The 22375-nt window shown below is 36.2% G+C and overlaps 1 protein-coding gene across 3 annotated transcripts; it reads left to right on the forward strand.

Annotated features, from left to right (window-relative positions):
• The first annotated feature begins 122 nt into the window (after nucleotides 1–122).
• On the forward strand, nucleotides 123–18070 carry mylk4a (myosin light chain kinase family, member 4a). 3 transcript variants are annotated; one of them, XM_059502563.1, is made up of 15 exons: nucleotides 123–297; nucleotides 9893–9983; nucleotides 10207–10660; nucleotides 11066–11322; nucleotides 12780–12885; nucleotides 13733–13826; nucleotides 14058–14167; nucleotides 14694–14835; nucleotides 15000–15070; nucleotides 15149–15277; nucleotides 16306–16458; nucleotides 16699–16777; nucleotides 16857–16911; nucleotides 16995–17330; nucleotides 17377–18070. In XM_059502563.1, the coding sequence occupies exons 1-13, from the start codon at nucleotides 154–156 to the stop codon at nucleotides 16908–16910; spliced, it is 1884 nt and encodes a 627-aa protein (XP_059358546.1). In that variant the 5' UTR covers nucleotides 123–153; the 3' UTR covers nucleotide 16911; nucleotides 16995–17330; nucleotides 17377–18070. The 3 variants fall into 3 exon arrangements, with proteins under 3 accessions (XP_059358546.1, XP_059358544.1, XP_059358545.1); XM_059502561.1 differs by lacking the exon at nucleotides 123–297 and adding an exon at nucleotides 8419–9178; XM_059502562.1 differs by lacking the exon at nucleotides 123–297 and adding an exon at nucleotides 8419–9178 and having other exon boundaries at nucleotides 16995–17328; nucleotides 17374–18070.
• The last annotated feature ends 4305 nt before the right edge of the window (nucleotides 18071–22375 follow it).

Consider the following 22375-nt stretch of genomic DNA (forward strand, 5'->3'; position numbering starts at 1 on the left):
CGTTTTGCTGGAGACAGATGGGTTCATCCCTGTGGTCCTTCAGTGGTCACAAAAAGAGGGCGTTTTTTAAAGGGAGTCCCTCACACTGTGAAAGCTGCGTTCTGTGCACCGAGTTTCCCATAACAGTCCGAGAGAAGAAATAAGAAGTAGTGAATGACAATGGATTGTTTCTTCAAGGGCAGATACATTTGGATAGTTGGCAGCGTGTGTCTTATGGCAACGTATCTCTGGCACAGAATCTGGGGCTTACTCTCATACAGGAGAAAATCCAGATCTTCCACTTCAGCCAGTGAACAGGTAAATGTTGTTTTTACCACTGATAAAAGATGGAAAGTGGTAAGAACAACAACTAGATTGGCTGTTTATTTAACCCTTCAATTTGTGGTTGTATAAAGGAAGCTGTTCAAACATTGTACCATCGGCTGCTTTAGTGTATCATTATTAGAGTCTATTGAATACAAACTGGCAGCTGTAGTGTTACGAACCAAATGATTGCTCAAGTTTGAAAATGGATATATTTCTTTCAAGAAGTTCATAACCCTGCATTGTAAACATTGTGCACCACACTATCCCTGTTCTGTGTGATGCAATGATGATTGAGAGAGAAGACATATTTAATGCATGCAAGTCAAATATTACTTTTTATTTAACATGCGCTGACTTGATTAGCAAATTGTAAAACTCTTTTACTACATTTGTTTATTAACCAAAGTTAGCATACAAAATAAGCATACTTCTAACATTCTAACTGATGCAGTACTATATTTAATACACACTGAGTGCAGTTATGCTTATGGAAACAATGTAAGCATTTGGCAGAGCACACTAAAGTGATGTAACACTGCATGTCACTTTCTTCAAACCTGATGCATAGTAGTCACAAACTCATTCACCTGTTTGACAGATAGATTGAGAGCTGATCAGCAGTGACGTGATGCTGTGAGTCATGCAGCTTTAAGACTTTACAACATGTTGACAAATGCCCTGCGCTTAGGTTTGAATAGTCTTTCATTTCACATGACTGTGAACTGGAGTCATGCACAATCCAATGATCCTCGAGATCCGAGTCCATTTATTAGCACCTTCATCTAAAGGTTTGTTGCACTTTGTTGCAATATTAAGGTTTGATTGTCTTCTTTATGATCGTACATTTTTTGGTTCTATTTAGCTTGATTTGCCAATGCATTTGTATTATTTATTCACCAAAGTTAGGCTGAACTTTGTACTCTTTGAATCTATTATTAAAGTGTCAGGTGATTCAGTGCCGCCACACAGTCGGTATGTTTCTTGTCTGCACCTCAGATGAATGAAATGAGCAGCCCATAAGTTTGTCATGAGGCTGGATTTGAAATAGCCTGATCCTCACAAACAGATGCACCATCCATCACCCAATATATATACGTTCACAGAATTATATATATATATATATATATATATATATATATATATGTGCAAGCGGTTTGTGATCCTTATTTTAGCTGTTTATCAAATCTTTTGGTTTTTCATCCAAATGTTGGGTTTTCTGCTGTAGAGTCCACTCCAAATCAGAAAAGGACACATGTGTAAAGACTGTGAAAATTTACTTTAGCTCAAGCTATTTAAAAAGAATGTGATGACATAGAAAAGTCAATTCTTATTTTTTCTTTAGATATTACAGTAATTATTCAGAAAGGTTGTATGTCTACTGTATCCATATGAGCGTCAGAGCATTACACCAGCGTTACACGGCTCTTGTGTCGTGTCTCGGTTCCGTCACTGGAAAGTTGGCTTGAGCACAGGCAAAATGATACTGGTACTGCAGGCCAGGGGTCGCAAACCACCGTCAAATGTCCTGGGACACCGTGTTCTGGATGGATGGATGGATGGGGTGATCAAGAGTCCCCTGCCGAATGGGTGTCCCGCTCACACTCTGTGTTTATACAGTATGTTTCCATCTATGGCTCACTTTGGCACTCTCTGTAATTCATAAATCAGATCTTATAAACAAGATAATAGCTGCTCATCCTCTCTCTGTGTGCATACAGTACATTAACTCGCTCTGATGCAATAAGCACATTGTTGTCACATAAAAAGATACACCAGTCTTGGAATACTTTGGATGCTCTTATTGAACATATACCATAAATGGGGTTTTATTGTGTACATTTTGTTCAACAGAACTTTAAATGTGTGTATAGTCAGTACAATAAAAAGGATTAGTTCAACAAAAAATGAAAATTGTCTTGAAAATGTGCTCACTTTCGGGCCATCCAAGATGCAGATGAGTTTGTTTCTTCATCAGATTTGGAGAAATGTGTCATTGCATCACAAACGGATGCTCTGCAGTGAATGGGTGCCGTCAGAGTGAGCGTCCAAACAGCTAATAAAAACATCACAATAATTAACATCTGGAGAAGACAAAAGATGAAACAGTTTTTAACTAAATTATGACTCCATAGTCCAATAAATCTTCCTCCAGTGAAATAGTCCATCTTCTGTTGGATTTTGATGTGTCTATCACATCAAAATCCAGCCACATATTTGTTTAGATCTGTTTTGCATAAACAGTGTTTGATCTGTGCAGATTTCACGCCGGATTCAGACCAGAACACCTTTTCACTGGGAAGTCTTATTATGGACTCTATGTATTTGAGTTAAAAACGTCTTGATGGATGTGTTTCATCTTTTGTCTTCTCCAGATGTTCACTGATGGACTGGAGTGTTGTGGATTATTGTGATGTTTTTATCAGCTGTTTGGACTCTCATTCTGACAGCACCCATTCACTGCAGAACATCCATTGATGAGACACTGATGCAATGCTTCATTTCTACAAATATGATGAAGAAACAAACTCATCCTGATCTTGGATGGACCCTGAGGATGCTTAAAATATATTTATCAATGACTTTGCTAGCTGACATCAGGAACATAAACAGATACTTGAACCCAAGTTTCAGTTGGATTTTTTTGTGCTTCCATTATCCTGTGACGATTACTCTCTTGTGTGTCTATTTACTAATTTTCAACTTTTCATCTCGCTAAAAGAACAATTCGTCCTTGGACCTGATTGGGGACTTCAAAACATTTGTCCCACCTTGTCCAAGAGATGACACATTATGCCTCAATCTCTAGTTGAGTATTCATTACAGCACAACATATGTTATTTAGCTTTGACATCAGCTCATGAATGGTCTGAATGCGGTGTATGTCAGCTTGGGCAGCTCTGAAGCTTCTTTTCCACGTGTTCGTCACTTGCTCACCGTAGCACAGCACAGTAAAACTTGGCCTAATACTCAGTGTGGTTGTATTACCTCCATCTATCAGGTTTCATTGTAAACTGCTAGTAATATAAACTCAAATGAGCTCTTCTGCTTGCTCCTGTTTACTCCACAGTGGCACGGTTTTGTTGTATTGAAATGGCATGGGCCTCCTCTTGTGTCTTGTGTTACTCCGACTCCGACTGTCCAAATTTATACTCTGGCTAAGAGAACTGATGTGTTTTTCTTGGATATGCTGATGGGCTGACATATCAAATACTTTGCTGTCAGTCAAACTCACACTGAAACAGAGGTGTATGTAGAGGACACACACTGTGTCACATCAGTACAATCATTTATAAATCAGGAATATATGATGTAACTTTTAGAATTTTAATTTTAATTAATGAGAATTCATTTTAATTAATACAGTTTATTGAAAACCTAAAAGTTTATATAATATAATTTGATCAAATGAAATTTGACTTAATTTTTAAGAACATTAAGCATATTTGGCTGAAAAGGACTGTCAATGATTAAAGCTCCTACTATTTGCCTTAATTTGGGGAAATTTATTTGAAAGATTTAAAGGAAAACTTTACTGCACTATAGTATGACAATTATTTTACCCAAACATTTTTTCTGGATTTTAATTAAGTGATAGTATTTTTTTTTCCAGGTTTCTGTTCAATGATGCATTAATGTACAAATTTTATAAAGCAGGTGTCCATGGAATGTGACCCTGAACACATTTGTGCTGTCTTGTCACACAGTATCTATTTAGTCTAAGACAACATAGAATGACCTCTGTCTGCATTTCTACTCTGTCATCTGCTGGTGTCCCAGGACAGGTGATGCACACCCTTATGTAAATGTCACACTTTTCACAGCACCATCAGTGTCAGATGTCTGATGCCTGAATATTGTTAAAATAAACAACAGAAGTTTCCTTCTCTTGAGACTTGCCAACAGACTTGTTAATGGCCAATGCACTCCTTTTTTTTGTGCAATATTTACTGAATTTCAAGTAAATACAGTGTAAAAATCTATTTATTTCAGCGTATTTGTGTATGCCTTATTCTTTAGGCTATAAATTTGTCTTAATATACAGTATATATATCATTTTCACCATCTGTAAGTCAAATGATGCATGTGACTAAGAGACGATGGCTGTGGTGTTGGAGTAGCATCCCTGTTTCTAATGCTATTCTGGGAGAAGACATCTGGGTTTACAGCATGTGAATTAAATCTGAGAAATATGTAATTTATAAGGATATTTGATATCTTTCAAGGACAACATTATGACTGAACTCAAAAATCATTTATTTATGGTGATCTGAACTGGGTCGAGTGACCTGTCTTATAGGGAAAAGGTGGGGAGGGTGAAGGGGGGCTTCATATTTCATACTCCTAAGTTAGAAGTGATCTGTAACTGTCTTATCTGTGGATGAGTAAGCTGTTTTAGATGTGTGGAGAGGGTGAATCAGTCAGAACACTGACACTGGCTCTAGTTTCAGTTGTGAGAGGGTCAAAAAAAATGACCCCTTATCTTCCAGGCCAGCCCGTAACACCCCTTCTGCCCCTTGGTTATCTGATGTTCTACGCGAACACCGTTCTAAGCTTAGAGCTGCTGAAAGGGTGTGGCGCAAATCCAGAAATACTACTGACCTTAATATGTATCAGTCACTCCTATCTTCTTTCTCTGCTAATGTCTCCTCTGCTAAAATGACATACTACCATAACAAAATTAACAATTCGTCTAACTCTCACTTGCTTTTTAAAACATTTTCCTCACTTCTTTGTCCTCCTCCTCCCCCTCCTGTTTCATCTCTAATAGCTGACGACTTTGCAACGTTTTTCATTAATAAAATTAAACACATTAGTGCACAATTTTCCACACCACAATCAGTCAAGCTCATATCACCAGCAAACATACACTCATTTACATCCTTCTCTTCACTCTCTGTGGCAGAAGTCTCAAAACTCATCCTTTCTAATCACCCTACAACTTGCCCGCTTGATCCTATTCCATCTCATCTCCTTCAAGCCATTTCTCCTGCAGTCGACCTGCACTCACATCATCAACACATCCCTCCACACTGGTGTTTTTCCCTCATCATTTAGACAGGCACGTATAACTCCACTACTTAAAAAATCTAACCTCAATCCATCTCTTTTAGAGAACTACAGACCAGTTTCCCTTCTACCTTTCATTACAAAAACACTTGAACGAGCTGTGTTCAACCAAGGCTCTACATTTCTCACACACAACAACCTCCTTGACAGCAACCAACCTGGCTTCAGAAGTGGACATTCAACTGAGACTGCCTTGCTTTCAGTTGTTGAAGCGCTAAAACTGGCAAGAGCAGAATCCAAATCTTCAGTACTTATCCTGCTTGATCTGTCAACTGCTTTTGACACGGTTAACCACCAGATCCTCCTATCAACCCTACTGGCAAAAGGCATCTCAGGAACCACACTTCAATGGTTTGAGTCTTACCTATCAGATAGGTCCCTCAAAGTATCTTGGAGAGGTGAGGTGTCCAAGTCACAACATCTAACTACTGGGGTGCCTCAGGGCTCCGTTCTTGGACCACTTCTCTTCTCTGTCTACATGGCATCATTAGGTTCTGTCATTCAGAAACATGGCTTTTCATACCACTGCCATGCTGATGACACTCAACTCTACCTCTCATTCCATCCTGATGATCCGACGGTAGCTATTCGCATCTCAGCTTGTCTAACAGACATTTCTTCCTGGATGATGGACCTTCACCTTCAACTCAACCTTGCCAAGACAGAACTGCTTGTGGTTCCAGCAAACCCATCGTTTCATCACAATTTCACCATGCAGTTCATATTAACCATAACTCCTTCAAAAATAGCTAGAAGCCTTGGAGTTATGATTGATGATCAGCTGACTTTCTCAGACCACATTGCTAAAACTGTCCGATCCTGCAGATTTGCTTTATTCAACATCAAGAAGATCAAGCCCTTTCTTTCGGAACATGCTGCACAACTCCTTGTTCAAGCTCTTGTTCTGTCCAGGCTGGACTATTGCAATGCTTTCTTGGCAGGTCTTCCAGCCAATTCTATCAAACCTTTACAATTAATTCAGAACGCGGCAGCAAGATTAATTTTTAATGAGCCAAAAAGAATACATGTCACACCTCTGTTTATCAATTTGCACTGGCTTCCAATAGCTGCTCGTATAAAATTCAAGGCATTGATGTTTGCCTACAAAACTACCACTGGCTCTGCACCCATTTACCTTAATTTGTTACTTCAGACTTATGTGCCCTCTAGAAGCTTGCGTTCTGCAAGTGAACGTCGCTTGATTGTGCCATCCCAAAGAAGCACAAAGTCACTTTTACGGACTTTTAAATTAAATGTTTCCTCCTGATGGAATGACCTCCCCAACTCAATCCGGACAGCTGAGTCCTTAGCCATCTTCAATAATCGGCTTAAAACACATCTCTTCAATCTTTATTTGACCCTCTAACTTTAACACTCACTATTCTAATTCTATTCTTTAAAAAAATCTAACTACCTTTCTAATCTTTTTATATTCTATTTTATTTTCATTAACTATGCAATTGTATGTGTTTGTGTGTATGTGTAAAGACCTCTAACACTAGCTTGCTCTATTCTTTTTTATTCTATCTGTTTTCTTTATAATATATTATTTAAAATACCATGCTATGTGTACGGTGTTAACCTAACTGAGACTTGTTATAGCACTTATATATCATTGCTCTTTTTGTTGTTTTAGATTGCTTTCACTGTCATCATCTGTAAGTAGCTTTGGATAAAAGTGTCTGCTAAATGAATAAATGTAAATGTAAAAGTTTTCCACAAGCTCCTGTTTTCCTGTAGTAGAGTGCCATCATCTGTCACGCTGTTTGTAAATCAGAAGAAACATAATCTTATCTATATATAAAAGCCTCAGATTAGGTTGTTTTGTTTGGAACCCCTAAAAAGGACATTGTGAGGGTAAAAACATAAATAAATACATAAAAAATGAAATAACGGAAATAATATGTGGTGAGAGGGAAATTGTATTCACATTAAATTTTTAATTTCTTATTTCAATTCTTTTGTAAGCAAACTTAAAGTTTCTTGGGGAATGCAATACTTGTGCAAGAGAATGCAAATGTTTTGCGAGAGAACGCAAAGTTTATCTGAGGAATGCAATACTTTTGTGAGCGAATTGGGAAACTTTTTGAGGGAATGCAAATGTTTGTGAGCAAAAGTTGTACTAAACAACGCAAATGCTTTGTGAGTGAACATAAATATTTTGTGACAGAACACAGCATTTCTTGGATGAATGCAGTATTTTTTAGAGGAATGCAATACTTTTGTGAGAGAAATTGTGGAATATCTTGAGAGACCATAAATGTTTCGTGAAATGAATGCAATGTTTCTTGGGAAAAAAAAATATTTTGCAAGAGAACACAAATGCTTGGTGAGAGAACAGAACATTTCTTGGTTGAACGGAATACGTGTGCGAGAGAATGCAAAGTTTCTCTGTGGAATTCAACACTTGCAGGAGAGCTTAAATGTTTTCAGAGAGAATGTAAATGTTTTGTGAGAGTGCAACATTATTTAGGGGCAACGCAGTAATTTTGCGAGAAAACGCAAATGATTTGCAAGAGAAAGCAATGTTTTGTAGGGAAAAGCTGTACTTTTGCAAGATTAATTTCTTCGGGGAACGCAATACTTAAAAAGCAAAAGCATTTTTCCTCCCATCTCATATTTTTGTTCCAACACCATGTCATCACCCTCTATATTTTTCATCAATTTTCCCCACTATTTTTAATCGATCTCTCCATATACTCTTGGTTTCCCCAATCCCTGGCTTTATCCCTTCTGAATTTGAGCACTTGGAATTCCTGGCAATTTCCATAATCGTGAAATTTTTTAAAACATGACATGTTGGATCGAACCTCTCAAAGTGAAAGAGAAGTCGGTGCTCAAATATCTTTCCATTCATTTGCTGAGCAGCACTCTCTGGAAACCGGGTGTCTCCGGGGCCCCTTTGACACCTGGTAGGGAGGCATCTGACATGGCTTTAGCACTCAAAGCTTCTCAGATATCACACAGCAATTCCTGAGCCAAACTTAGCCCCTCCCCGGGACCTGCTGACGTAAAACCCCCCATACCAGTTACATTTACTGAGACCGGCTCATTCCATTCTTAGTCTGACCTCCACTTGGTAGAGGTTCATAGAGTGTTCATTTGAGATGAATAGATGGATGGATCAACTTGTTATTGAGGGATTTAAAATGTTTTGTTTTTGTCCGGCTTCTGTTTTCGTATGAGTTTTCCGATTGGCTTATTGTTGGATTATCTTTTTGATCCAGCTACATCCTCTACAGGTGAATCTCTGTTAGTTTGTCCACAAGTCTAGTTGGTTTTAGTTAAGACCATGAGTTCTGCTAACTCTAGCACAGGAATTGACCTGCTCCAGGTCAGGATTGATTCCTTGAGCAGCAAAATGGACAGGCTCATAAGTATCCAGGAAAAAGTGCTCAGCCGACTCAACGGCATGTCTATGGACATTGATGGAATTGAGAAAGAAGTTGAAACTCTGAAGGTGGAAAAAGAGGAGATCCATTTTCCTCCAGTTATCCGTACAGGACCAGCCAATGAGATGAAGGAGATGTGCCAAGAAATGAACAGCATCATGTTGGCAGTAAATCAACGTTCGGAGCAGCAAACCCAAAAGCTGGAGGGAATGGAAAGACTGGTGATGAGCATTCAACAGGTGGTCAGCTTTATTGGAGAAACTGTGAAAACTACCAAAATCATGGATATTATGTTCAAAGGGCCAGCTTCTCGGAAAAGTAAAGCGGCTTCAGCCCTCAGGTCCAAGGAGTGTAAGATCAAACTGAACAGCAAGTGCGAGGCCTCAGATAACAATGAGCCTGTCACTATAAAGGTGAGTTAAGTCTCCCGATGGAAGATCATCATAGTATGTGCAACCAGGTCAAACTGGCAATTTGTGAAGATGACTGAATGAAAGAAGCAATGTTCCAATTCCATTCATTACATTGAAATTGACTTAAGTAGAAATGAAAGATTTTTGAGGGTCTTCAAAAGGTTGAAACTAACTTGGCCATTAAACCAGCCACTGAAGTTAGATTGACTTTGGTGACCAAATTGTTCTTAGTTTCTTCCTTGTGGCATCACCGTGATTTAAATTATTAGAAAGGAGAACAGTGACTTGGGAACAGGAAATAGATGAAGTTTGTAATTATGTTTTGGGAGAGCCACATAAGGGAAACTATGTCATTTATGCATTATTTGCCTTATTTGTATTTCATATGGCAGAGAAGCACTTTTATGCTTTAACACTTTTACAACTATTTCCAGACTAACAGTGCTTCCTAACAACCCATCCCACTCATATTGTGTCCAAAACAGAAAACTGCCTGGAGTAAAAGTTCTAAAGATCCTCTTGTATGAGGGCCCAAAAATTTCTTATGATCTTAAACATCTTGGATAAACATCATTTCCTTGCTTCCTGTGCTAAGTTGATAGGTTTATGAACCATGCGGCTGTGCATTTTACAAGAATTGTGATTGTTGGCAACCCTGGAAGAATTGCAAACAATTGCTTTAAATATTACAGTTATTTTCTTTTTGCTCCTAAGCTACGAGATCACAAAGTTAAAGAAGGGAAGTTTCGTCTGAGCCTCAAAGGCCTCAAAGCACAGAAGAAGAAGAAACCACCTGATTCAGCTGGTAAAATGCAGTAGAAAACTTGAAAACATGACACTTACATTTAATACCATCCAGAAAAAAAGCTTATTAAAATGAGATGGCTGATTACCTAATAACATATATTCGATGCAAAAATCATTTAAATCACACCAGACACAATTATTCAGTATTTGTATGCATAATACATTGATATACTTTTCATTTGCATCTAGTCTTTTGCTTTACTATGTTTATTTTGTGGTAGATGCAGTCTCTTTGAAGAAGCAGGCACTGTTGCTTGAAGAGGTTCAGAAACTAAATCAAGAGAATGCAGAACGCTCCGAAGCATCCCAGCATCTGGAGAAAGGTGTGCAGAAATCAGAGGATGGCTTGGTTACTCCAATTCAGCAGGACCTTATCCTTGAGGAAGCTAAGCCTCTTGAACCTGAGCAAGAGAAGAGTTTGAAAGAAGAAAATGAGGTCACTCTGGATCTGAAAGAAGATGAGCTGAAAGATGCAGAGCCAAAGAGAGAGGAGGTCCAAGCTGAAACACCTAAATTAGTGGAAGAAGAGAGTAAGGAGATGCCATTAGAGACCACAGGCATACTCAAAGATCAGGAAGTAGAGGGTATGGAGGACCAGACAATTACCAGTGGTCCTTCAGAAACTGATATTACTGATATGGAGCCTGCTACACCAACTGAAAACTCAGTGCAAAGGTGAGTTGTGAATCTGATTGGGTTTCCATGTCATATACAAAATGACCAAAAGTATGTGAACCCTGTCTTGTAATTGATGGGTTGTGCAAGTTCGGTAATTTCATTGACAACCCTCAATTTTATTGCATTCTAGAGAATGCTGTGCTTTCATCATTCTGGCATGATTATGTGCACAGAGCGAATGACCATATAGAAATGGTTTACTGTGTGTCCACTGTCCAGTGTGGAAGAACTTGACTGGCTTACACAAAGCCTAGATTTGAAACGTTATTGAACACCTTGGAGGTGAATTAAAGACTAACTGTGAGCCAAAACCCATCACCCCACCTTACTGATGCTCTTGCAAATAAGATTTGAGCTTCGGTTTTCCTGTCTTCAGCCTCTGTTCTTTTTGTGTTATTTCAGCACTGAGTCGGAGCAGACAGATGAGGTGACAACCAGCAGCAAAAGACATGTGACCGAAGAAGATCTGGGTTTGGAGGACCACAAGAAGAGCAGGGTTGAGGAGGGAGAAGACAAGAGTGAGGAGAAGCCACAGGAACCTGAAGATCTGTGTGGGGTTTTCAAAGCTGATGGTGTTGAATTCCAGCTGGATTTCAGCAAACTGAAGAAGGAGAGCTATGAGAATAAAGATGAAGATCACAGTGATCATTTCTTCATTGGTAAGTCCTCTATAGATATTCTACTAACTTTAAGTAACTTTGCAACTACATGTCAGCTGATTCTCATTAATTTGCAACTACATGCCAGCTAACATTAGAGTATTAGTAGACTTTTAGGTTAGGGTTAGTAAAATTAGTTGATATGTATGTGCAGTTACCTATAGTCAGAACAGTGTTTTGAGGATCATCAAAATTAATTGTTAGCATATATAAAGTGGACAGTCTACTAATACGCTAAAGACTGCTAGTTGACATGTAGTTGAAAAGTTACTTTTAGTTAGTGTAATGTTTATAGTGAACTATCAAAATGAAATGTTACCAAATAGTGGAATATATATCTTGCAATCTCATAATCCACCATTTCACTAATTTACCAGTTTGCTCCTACAATTATCTACAATATATTGAGTAGGGATGCATGATATTATCAGAAGGTTATCAGAATGGGCCGATAATTATTTAAAATGTAAATACCGGCACGATATGAAAAATTATGCTGATATGCCTTTCACATTATGAAAACTTAAATACAAGGAGGTTTAAAAGATTAACCAAGATAAGTTTTGGTTTAGACTATCTACAAATTTTAAATCTTCAAATAAAATGTTAAGGTTACCGCTGCATCTGTCAAAAAAAATAAAAAAATAAAAAAATAATAATAACAATAAAAAATGCAGCGATTGATTTATAGTTAATTTATAGTTATTTTCAAAGCGTTCAATGTACTCTCATTCTAAAAGAGCTTAATTGTTTAATTAATTCTAAGTTTTTTTTTTTTAAAAGTTTATAATCTCTGCACAGGAGAGACTTTCCTAACAAAAGGAAATATATCGGCATTGTCTATCTGCAAAAATGAGTTGACAAATATTGGCATATCCGATATCGTGCATCGCTAATGTTGAGTTGACATATAAAAGTAAAGTTATATAATGCTTATGATTATCTAAGATCATCATAGTGATATTTCTACTGGAAATACTAACTTCAAACAGCACCGTTAACAGATGTGAGTAAAATTTTTGGACTACTACTCCTTCTTTATGACTATTTTTCATATTTTGGAAAATATACTCTGTGGACATATTCTCAACCATATTCATGAACAAGTTCACATTTATAATGCATATTTGATAATGTTTTTTTTTTGATAATGTTGAAATTCATGCATAATGAGAATTTATTATTTTTTTTATTCAAAACAAATGTCTAATATTTGAGAAACTTCAAGTCTTTTAACTAATCAATCATTAACCGACTATGTCATTAATCTAAAAATGGGCAAATGAGCAGCCAATTAATTGGTTAGTAGTACTGGTTGACCAAGGGTGTCTTGAAAACTAGTTTAGCAGCCCGTTCTGCATCCCAAGAGTTTATAAAACACAACATATGTGTCTGGTCAGCAGGCACGTCAACTATTTAACCTTCATATTTGTTCTCCATCTTCTCCTGTCCTGCAGATTGCACCCCACCTCCAGCAGCACCCTTCAACCACCGCGTGGTGTCTGCCAAACCCAACCAGATTAACAACTTCTACACTATCAACCGACAGGAGGTTCTTGGAGGGTCCGTGGAAGTATTTTTTTTTGCTGTTTGGAACCGATTGCTGAGAACAGAATGTTTTAGAGATGGTGTAAATTCTGCTAATCCCCTCAAAGGCTACTTGCGTAACCTTACAGTCGGTCTCCCCTTACTCGATTCATAACTTCAGAGTCAAGCCAGTTATTTTTACATTGAGATTTCAGGGTATGTGAAACTGTACCTCTGCACCAGCTGGAAACTAATCACTAGGTGTTAATCCATCTCTTCAAAGGGAATGTTCTTCTTGTTGTTAATGCAATAGTATCTGAAAAATATGACACCCCCGCTGCGTTACAACAGAGTCCCAGAAGTCCTTCCTGGTCTGCACCTCTAAGTCTCTTAAAATGTCGTTTTGCATATACAGTGGCTCCAGAAAAGTATTTGGACACTTAAGCCACACTTAGACATCTGTGAATGTCATCGAAAATATCAGAGTGTCTATATCTGCACACAAATGCTGCAGGATCTTTTCTCAGAACTAGTGTTTACTTTCCACTTGGTTACACTTTATTTTGACAGTCTACTTTAGACATTCTACTAAATATTAGTAACTATAAGCAACTACATTAGTTGTATTAGTAGAATGTTATGGTTTGGGTTAGTGGAATATGTTGACATGTATGTGCAAATATACTTATAGTCAACAATATGTTTTAGGGACTATAACATTATAGTGTTAGCACTAGAAGATATTAAGCTAACACTTAACTAATAACTGCTAGTTGATATGTAGTTACTAATAGTTAGTATAATGTCTAAAATGGACTATCAAAATAAAGTGTAATAATTTATCTAGGTGTCTTAACTGAAAACTAATTTTAACTCCTTTCAGCGGTCGATACGGTCAGGTGCATAAATGCATTGAAAATTCCTCTGGACTTACTTTGGCTGCAAAGATAATCAAAGCTAGGAGTCAAAAAGAAAAGGTATGTTTGGTATTTCTATTTTATTTATTTCAGTTTTTGATTTTAATGCAATATGTTACTTGACGTTTCTTTGTAATTATTCATAAAATTTACTGGCGCTTTCTGACTCAACATTGTTTCAAAGTAAATCCTCCACAAAGTTGTCGTTGGATAAATTGTATTCTACAGACTCAGTGGTTTACACACAGTGCTCAGTTGTAAAATCATATTTGAATCTGCTTTATCTGACAGGAGGTGGTGAAGAATGAGATTCAGGTTATGAACCAGCTCGACCACGCTAACCTGATCCAGCTCTACGCCGCCTACGAGTCCAGGAATGACATCATCCTTGTACTTGAATAGTATGTGCATTTTAACTGGTTCATTCTTATTGGCTAGTGCTCATTAAATAGAATAAAGCATGCAGTAATTCCAAATTAAAGTCTGTTAAAAGTGAATTCAAATGCATAGTTTTATATATTCTTCATAATTTAGCATTTTTAATGTGTAACTGTTTTTATCCAATCATCATTTACTTTTTTGTAATGTTATGATTATTGTAAAATCATAATATTATTATGTAATTTATTCTTTCATATACTGTATATATAGTCCTATATTGTTGCAAAAGTAGTGATGCTACTTTTTCTTTGATCTTACCATTGTGATAATAAAAATTGAGTCATTTAATACTCACATTTACATTTAGTCAAAGCAACTTACGAATGATGACAATGGAAGCAATCGAAATTAAAAAGAGAGCAATGATATGCAAGTGCTAAAAGTCTCAGTTTGCCTAACTAATACTTCTGATAATGAGTAACTTGTAACCACAAGGAAGGATTGTAAAGTAAATTAAACGGATTCTGTGCTGATCTCTCTGAACAGTGTTGATGGAGGGGAACTCTTCGACAGAATCATCGATGAGAACTATAAGCTGACGGAGCTTGACACGGTGATGTTCATCAGGCAGATCTGTGAAGGCTTGCGCTACATGCACAAAATGTACATCCTCCATCTGGACCTAAAGGTACAAGCAGAGATCCAGTGTAATGCACCAATAAAAACACTTACATCGAAAAAATATGATCTGTCATTGGCCCTCAGAAGAGAAAAACAGCCGACATTCCTCTAGTTTTAAAGCAAACAACCAGAGTAACCTTCATAACCCTTGCTGTTTCTTGTGGCCTGCAGCCAGAGAACATTCTGTGTGTCAGCAGACTCACAAATAAAGTCAAGATCATCGACTTCGGACTGGCCAGGAAGTAAGTGCACTCACTGCACTGATGTCTTTGTTCAGAAATGAGAAAGCGTCTGAGTTAAGAGCCGTTGGTTCTCTTCAGGTATCAGCCCAGAGAGAAGTTGCGTGTGAATTTCGGGACGCCAGAGTTTCTCTCTCCTGAGGTGGTCAACTATGATTTTGTGTCGTTCAACACGGACATGTGGAGTCTGGGCGTCATCACGTACATGCTGTGAGTCACACGCGCTGTTACACAGAAGCTGAACTAAAATTAGCATTTAACAAAACTATATTTTATTTATTTTATGTTTTTATCGTTCATTGGAGTGCATTTTACAAGAAAATACTATTTCAGATGTTCTTCTTCAAAATTTTGCATTTAATGCATTGTTTAATGCAGCATTTTTCTTGATAAATATTTCTAAAATTAACAAGCAATTTCCAAGTGAAAAATGCTTTAAAGAAAATCCTATATTATTATTAATCCTATATCCTATAAATATTGTTTTATTATTATTTTGTTTACATATTTTCTGTTTTAGTAATTTTGTTCTTTACTTTTATTATTATTATTATTATTATTATATATTTTTTTCTGTTTTAGGTTTTTGATTTTACTCAGTGTTTCTTGCCATTTCTTTGGAGTTAATTGTGAAATATACTTGCAGTGTCTGAGTGCAGATTGTTTCAAAGTAAATCCTACACCAATTTTAGTTATCTGTTTATATGCTGTTTTATTAAGGAATAATTTGAAGTTTTTAATAATAAAATTTTGATGTGTGCTTGTCATTTTATTATTTTATTTTTATACATTTCTATTTTTTTTTCAGTTTATTTATTTTTTCTTCTGTGTCTAACTTGCCATCTCTATGTAATGATTTGTGAAATTTGAGTGAAAACTGCTTCAGAGTAAATCCTACATGTTTTTTTGACTGTTCATAAACTGTTATTAAATTTAGTAATATTTTGACTTTTATTTTGATATTAGTTTTTATACATTTATTTTAACATATTCAGTTTTCATGTTAAATTTAGTGTAGGTTTTCATAATTTAGTTTTGTGTTTTTGTCATTTTTAGTAGTTTTTTTTTTTTACATTGCTATATTTTTATTTATATAATATATGCTAAATATGTCATTTTATTTATTAACTCGGTGAGCTACTTGCCATTTCTTTGTAATTATTTGCAAAATGTACAGTATTAATTTATTCAAAGTAAATCCAGCACCAAAGTGTCTGTGTATGTCCTGTATTTTCCAGGCTCAGCGGTCTGTCGCCCTTCCTCGGGGACGAGGACAGTGAGACCCTGAACAACATTTTGGCCTGTCAGTGGAACTTCGAGGAGGATGAATTCTCAGAAGTCTCAGAAGAAGCCAAGGATTTCATTTCCAAACTCCTTGTGGTGGATAAAAGGTGCTCAAGAGATAAATAAAGATATTAAAGAGACAGTCGAGATCGTTACTCTGCATGATGATGATGATGTTGATGATATGGTTATTTGCCTTTAGTTGCATCATTCACATTCGACCGTTTGAGTATTACTGTCTCATAGTGCAGTGGCAGGAGTGCATGCATCACTCTTGCAGGACTAGAACTCAAAAGCTTGTGTTTGTGGCCGATGCTTTATCTTTGTGTGTGTGTGTGTGTGTGTAGCTGGAGGATAGGAGCCACTGAAGCGCTGAAGCACCCCTGGCTGTCGGATCCAGCCGTTCACTACCGTCTGCATCAGAAGGTACAGACAGAAGACTGCCAAAATCTGTCAATTATCAGATTTCTTTGAACTTCTAAGGATATCTTGGTTTTCTTCACAGAAAAATAGATGCCGCTCGCGCAGAAACTCTTGTCTGCCTCCACCTGAGAGCTAATGTAAGTCCGCTGATAATATATCACATGAACTGGGGAAATGTGCTTTCTATGTCCAGTTGATGATGTTTTATTTTCTGTTTCAGGGACCAAGCCTGCTGTGGAACCATGAGGATTACTGGACATTATATTACACACAGACACACTGCTTTCACTGAAACTTCCCCATTAACATCGATGACATTTCTTGAATTACAGCTATGTTTAACCATCGATCCTACTCAGGAATTTGAAGTGAAGAATTTCATCCTGCTTCATAAAGTTCCTGTTTTCTATTTCATTCACTGATTCTGAAATCAAGTAGAAATCAAAATGGGCAGTTCACATCAAAATACAAAATCTAAATCACACTATATAAGCCCTTAGAGTATTATATGATATGATTAAAAAACATATTTGACACTAATGGAAGGTGTGTGTGTGTGTGTATATATATATATATATATATATATATAAATATATAAGCAGTAAAGCAAAAAACATACTTGACTAATAAAGCAATCTTAATCATAACCTGAAGTAACATTTTACCTAAAGTCTTTATATTTAATGCATTATAAAAAAACTAACTTCTAATGAGCTTTAAATGCATGATCTCATGTAACTACAGTTATAATACTGTATAATACTCATCTATCCATTGTTTCAGCTTTAATGCATTAAACAAATAACAAACAAACCTTCACATATTGTAATGCATTTAAATTTTTGTTTTAATGATTTATGCAAAGATAAAATGAATTGCTATGCACACAATGGATACCTTTATAAATGCATTTTACTGAGAGGCTTTAAGTGAAGTGTTAACATAGCTTTTGACTATTATAAATAAACTTTAGCTCCATTGTTGTAACATTATGATTTGCAAGCTTCCTCTTTAATATGCTGATTTTTGAATGCAACTATATAATGACTGAAATATATCTGAATTGAGAGATTGAGTGAATATTGTTTCACAGGTTTTGTTTGTTTTTAGGTTTTACATGTTCTGCAGAATTGAAAAGGGATGAAAGATGTTATTCTGAGGGAAAGCAGAAAAACAATCATGTTAAAGCTAATATATATATAAATCTAGTTTTTTTTTTTACTTTATGATTTGAATGTTGAGTATCATTGCTTTATATGCACTTTAGAACATAATTGTTTTGTGAAAATAATATGAAAATGAAACGTAGTTTTAGAGATTTTGTTTTATATTTTAACAGTGTTTTCCATATAAACGTGAATAAAAGGAACATTGTAGAATATAGAAGAATATAATAAAAATAAAGTCTTACCTTTCTTTTCCTTTGTTCAGTCGGTCTTGTAAACAAGATATGAGACAAACTTAAATTTATATTTAGAAGTCTCTGTTCAGGTTTTTATATTTATAAACTGATGAACATTGTATTTTGATTGGTGTTTAAATGAGTCACACCTTAGACTACTGCTCGAATAGACAGGGATCTTTGAAATGTATCTTTAAGTATTCATTGTTTTTGTTTCATAAAAGTAATGTTCTGTATATTTATACTCAAGCATGTGAAATGAAAGCAGGTCCTACCAGAGAGCCGTTCACACAGTTCCAGTGCAGCCGGTGTCTGTGTCTGTGTGCACTAGAGGGCAGGACTCAACACACATTTACACTAGCTTTAACGACCTCCAGCTACATGATATAACTGCACTTTTCTGTGTGCAAAAGCTTGGTTGACGGCAGTTCAGAAGTGACTGTATTCTGATTAGTAATAAAACATTTACACCATGGCCTTAAGAAAATAAGCACTGCATATTCAAGGCAGAACATATTTTGAGATGCAGCTCATGCAAATGTGTTAATTTTTGAAGCTCAAGGTGAAACAATATATAATTTTTTTACTTACCAGGGAAGGAGTAGGAGTTGTTTTTATTGTCTCTTATTGTCTCTTTATTATTATTAATTATTATCATTATTATTATGATTTAAACCCATGCAAAATACTGTTGTAAATAATCACTTTTTTAAAAAGTTCTTTCTTTATTAAGCCCTTGGCAGATTTTGACTTTAATTTACAGCTCTTTACAAGACATTTTCATCTAATTGCATCTTTAATTCTTGTATTTCTCATATTTGTGAATCTGTGACAAGTGTTTATTTTTAACAATTACCTTTTGGGCCATTTCTGAATAGTATTATGATTTATGTGACATCACAAATTTTCACTTTATCCTATTGTTATGGCTTCTGCACTTAAGGCTTAGACAAGTGTATGAAAACTATTGTTTTTATATATATATATATAAAGTAATGGGTTACGCTACTTTTGCTTAACTTTGTCCAATCTGGCCTGGGTTTGCTTGTTTGTTTTTAAAAATAACACTTCTATTTTTCTGGCAAATGTTAAAGCCCTTTCACAACAGAAGTGAAATAAAGAGACTCGGGCTGAGAGAAATGTAAGTTAACGTCTGCTAAAACAAGTCATTCTGGATTACATGAAGAATAGCACACAAGAGAAGAAAGTTCAACACTCTTCAGCGATAAAAAAGGGAAACACAGACGTTATGTTTAGCTAAAGTAATTTTTGCTTATTAATATGGCTGAAATGGATCACTGAAGGTCAGCAGCAAACAAACTGATTAATAAAGGGATTAAGTAAATAAAGGATATTTGTGTTATTCAACATTTAATTGTTACAGGTTTGCATCATATTCTGAAATTGCATTTTACGGTTATTTATTTTGAGGAACACTGAATGTGTTTTTGTGCAGGTTAGATGAGTAAATGCATGTTCATATTTATTCTAGACCTAAAGTGAAATCAAGTTCACACACAACGCTCTGCACTTACTCCTGATTTCTTTCACCATGGCAACACCAGAGCTGTCAATCAATAAAGGAAAAAAAGTAGGTAACTGGCATTACTTATTTAAATGTTTTTTTTTTTTTCATTTATGTCTGTTAAATGAAGTGGTATCAAACACACACACACACACACACACACACACATATATATATATATAAATGTATGTATTTCTAACAGACATAAATGAAAACTAATAAAAAAATTTAACTTAATAACTTCTCTCTTATTTATTTATTTATTTTTTTATGTTTATGACTGCAAAATTGTAACTCAATCCTGACTTTTTTTTTTAACACTAAATGCATGAAAACACAAAGTGCATGTGTTTTTATTTCTTATAACGTGACTCCCACATTCCTTCTCATGTCTCTTGGACAGTGTGAGTCAACTCCAGAGATCTGAACTCTTATAGAGTTGCACAAGAGACACGTTCAGACTCTTTCTCACCCTGAAATGATATGACGTGGCCCTTTGCTTCAACATTAGTGTGTGTAAATGTACTTTTAGGGCAGGGTGGATAGATATACACAACTTCCATTGTATTATTTTCTAAAGATCAGAGTCTGCAGGAAAATCCATGTCCATCAGTCTCTCAACATTAAGTATTTATATATGTCCTGTGCTGAGACTGTGGCAAAGGTCACATGTCCAAACCCGGTGCTGTAAATGCCATACTGTGATGAATATTCAGACTGCATATCTCTTGGCCAAAGCAGGTGACATTGTTTCTGTTCAGGTGTTTATTCATGTGTCTGTTTCACAGGTATTATGTGCGCACTGAAATGAGAACGAAATGAGAAGAAGTGTTTGTCCACTGTCTCTCTTTCTCTCTTTCTTTCCGTTTTTTTTTTTGTTCTGTCTCTCCAGAGTAAGAGGGGGATTTGGAAGCACAATCAAAACCAGATGGACTTATTATGGTCTAAAGACAATAAATATCATTGTCAGAGGGACCACCAGCATTAAGCCTTCAGGCATGAACTGGACACACATACAGTACGGACACACATGGATATAAATATAGAATTAAATATGTAATACTGCTGATGGCATGCTTTTGATACAGCTTGTAATGTATCTCAATGACATTATTTATAACTTTAAAATGTTTCACTCATTAATGTGACTATAACAAAATAGTACTTACAGCATTAACACCTTACAACCTGAAGGTATTTTTAATGGTTACATGCCTAAGTAGCACAATTTAAAGCATGAGTATAAGCTTATGAAAGAAAAAAAAACTAAAATAAATCTGGCTTATTTGGTAAACTTGTTTTATGAAACGCAGGCCCTATTCTCATTTGTTGGAAAACCTCCCAAATTAGTAAAATAATAGATTTACATTATATATTTTTTTGATTAGTTATTTGTGTTTGTTTGTTTTCATGTTTGGCATGATGAATAGCCTAACAGAAAGTATGACAGTATATAAAATATGATATTTGGGCTTGTTCACAATCATGTTATGGGTGAAATTTTGTCTTGATATTTTGATATCTTGTCTTGTCTTAATATTTAACAAATGTACACCAAAAGTCCAAAACATTTCTAAACAAGTGATCTGAGTGTTTTACTGGACATAAAAACTACTTACATGAGTAAACGTGTTTTTTGTTTTGTTTTTCTTTACATACATTTTTCCTGTGCATTTCTATATCAATCACTGCAATTTTGAGTGATTTCTGTATTTACATGAGGATATCATTCCCAAGACTGCTGTGTGTACACTGGTCCTTAGCAGCACGAGTAACAAACTCCATGGTGCTTGGTAAAAGCAAGAGCTGACAAACTGAGCAATCAGTCCAGTCCAAGGATTACAGGTGAAATTGTTGTAAATAATGTTCAGTTTCTTGCACAAATCAATAATTTTGCTTCACAAGACCTCAATATATCATCAGGAGTCATGGGTATTAATTTTGTGTTGCCCGTATATGCTTCTTTTTTTTTTTTACTATAGTATAAATAACCAAGGACCACACTTTCTTTTGTTTTACTGAAGAAAAAGTTGCCTGAGGTTGAGTAAAGTAACAGCAAATTTTTGGGTGAACTATCCCTTTAATAGTGAATATTTTGTACATTAATTTGAAGTGATACTGCCCGTAATTGTCCTGTTAATAGATCTGGCAGAATACAGCCACATCTGTCACAGCTGATAAGCTAGACCTAAATCAAAAGCAGAGATTGTTGTGAGATCCGAGATGTGTTTTACGATCATTTGTGTCTGAATCAGTAATTTATCTGGAATGTAACAGGATCCTGGAGTTCTGCTGAGCTCAGTTCACCACATTAGAGCTTTCACAACCGTACAGCACACAACACTTGTAAAACAATCATTCGCTCTCTCTGTGATGGCAGTGCTTTGTGCAATCTGTCAAACGTGACTTATGAAATCCCAACAAGGCGTAACGTATGCTCATACGGGGGAGCTCTGGGCTCGGGCTGGGCCTGCTGTTCTTCAGAGGCCTGATCAAATGTAGAGACAGAACTGAAGCCGTGCTGTCAGAGTCCGGCTGTGTTTGGGCTGAGGGCCAGACTGGTGGATCTGATGGTGTTTGTGTGGCACCGGGGGTCCGCCGCGCTCGCCGTGCCCAGGGTGTGGTTCTGCCGGAGGGTCTGGACCTCAGCAGAGAGCAGAGTTATTTGATCGGG

This window comes from Carassius carassius, chromosome 20 (genome assembly GCF_963082965.1).
Source record: "Carassius carassius chromosome 20, fCarCar2.1, whole genome shotgun sequence".
Classification (NCBI taxonomy): domain Eukaryota; kingdom Metazoa; phylum Chordata; class Actinopteri; order Cypriniformes; family Cyprinidae; genus Carassius; species Carassius carassius.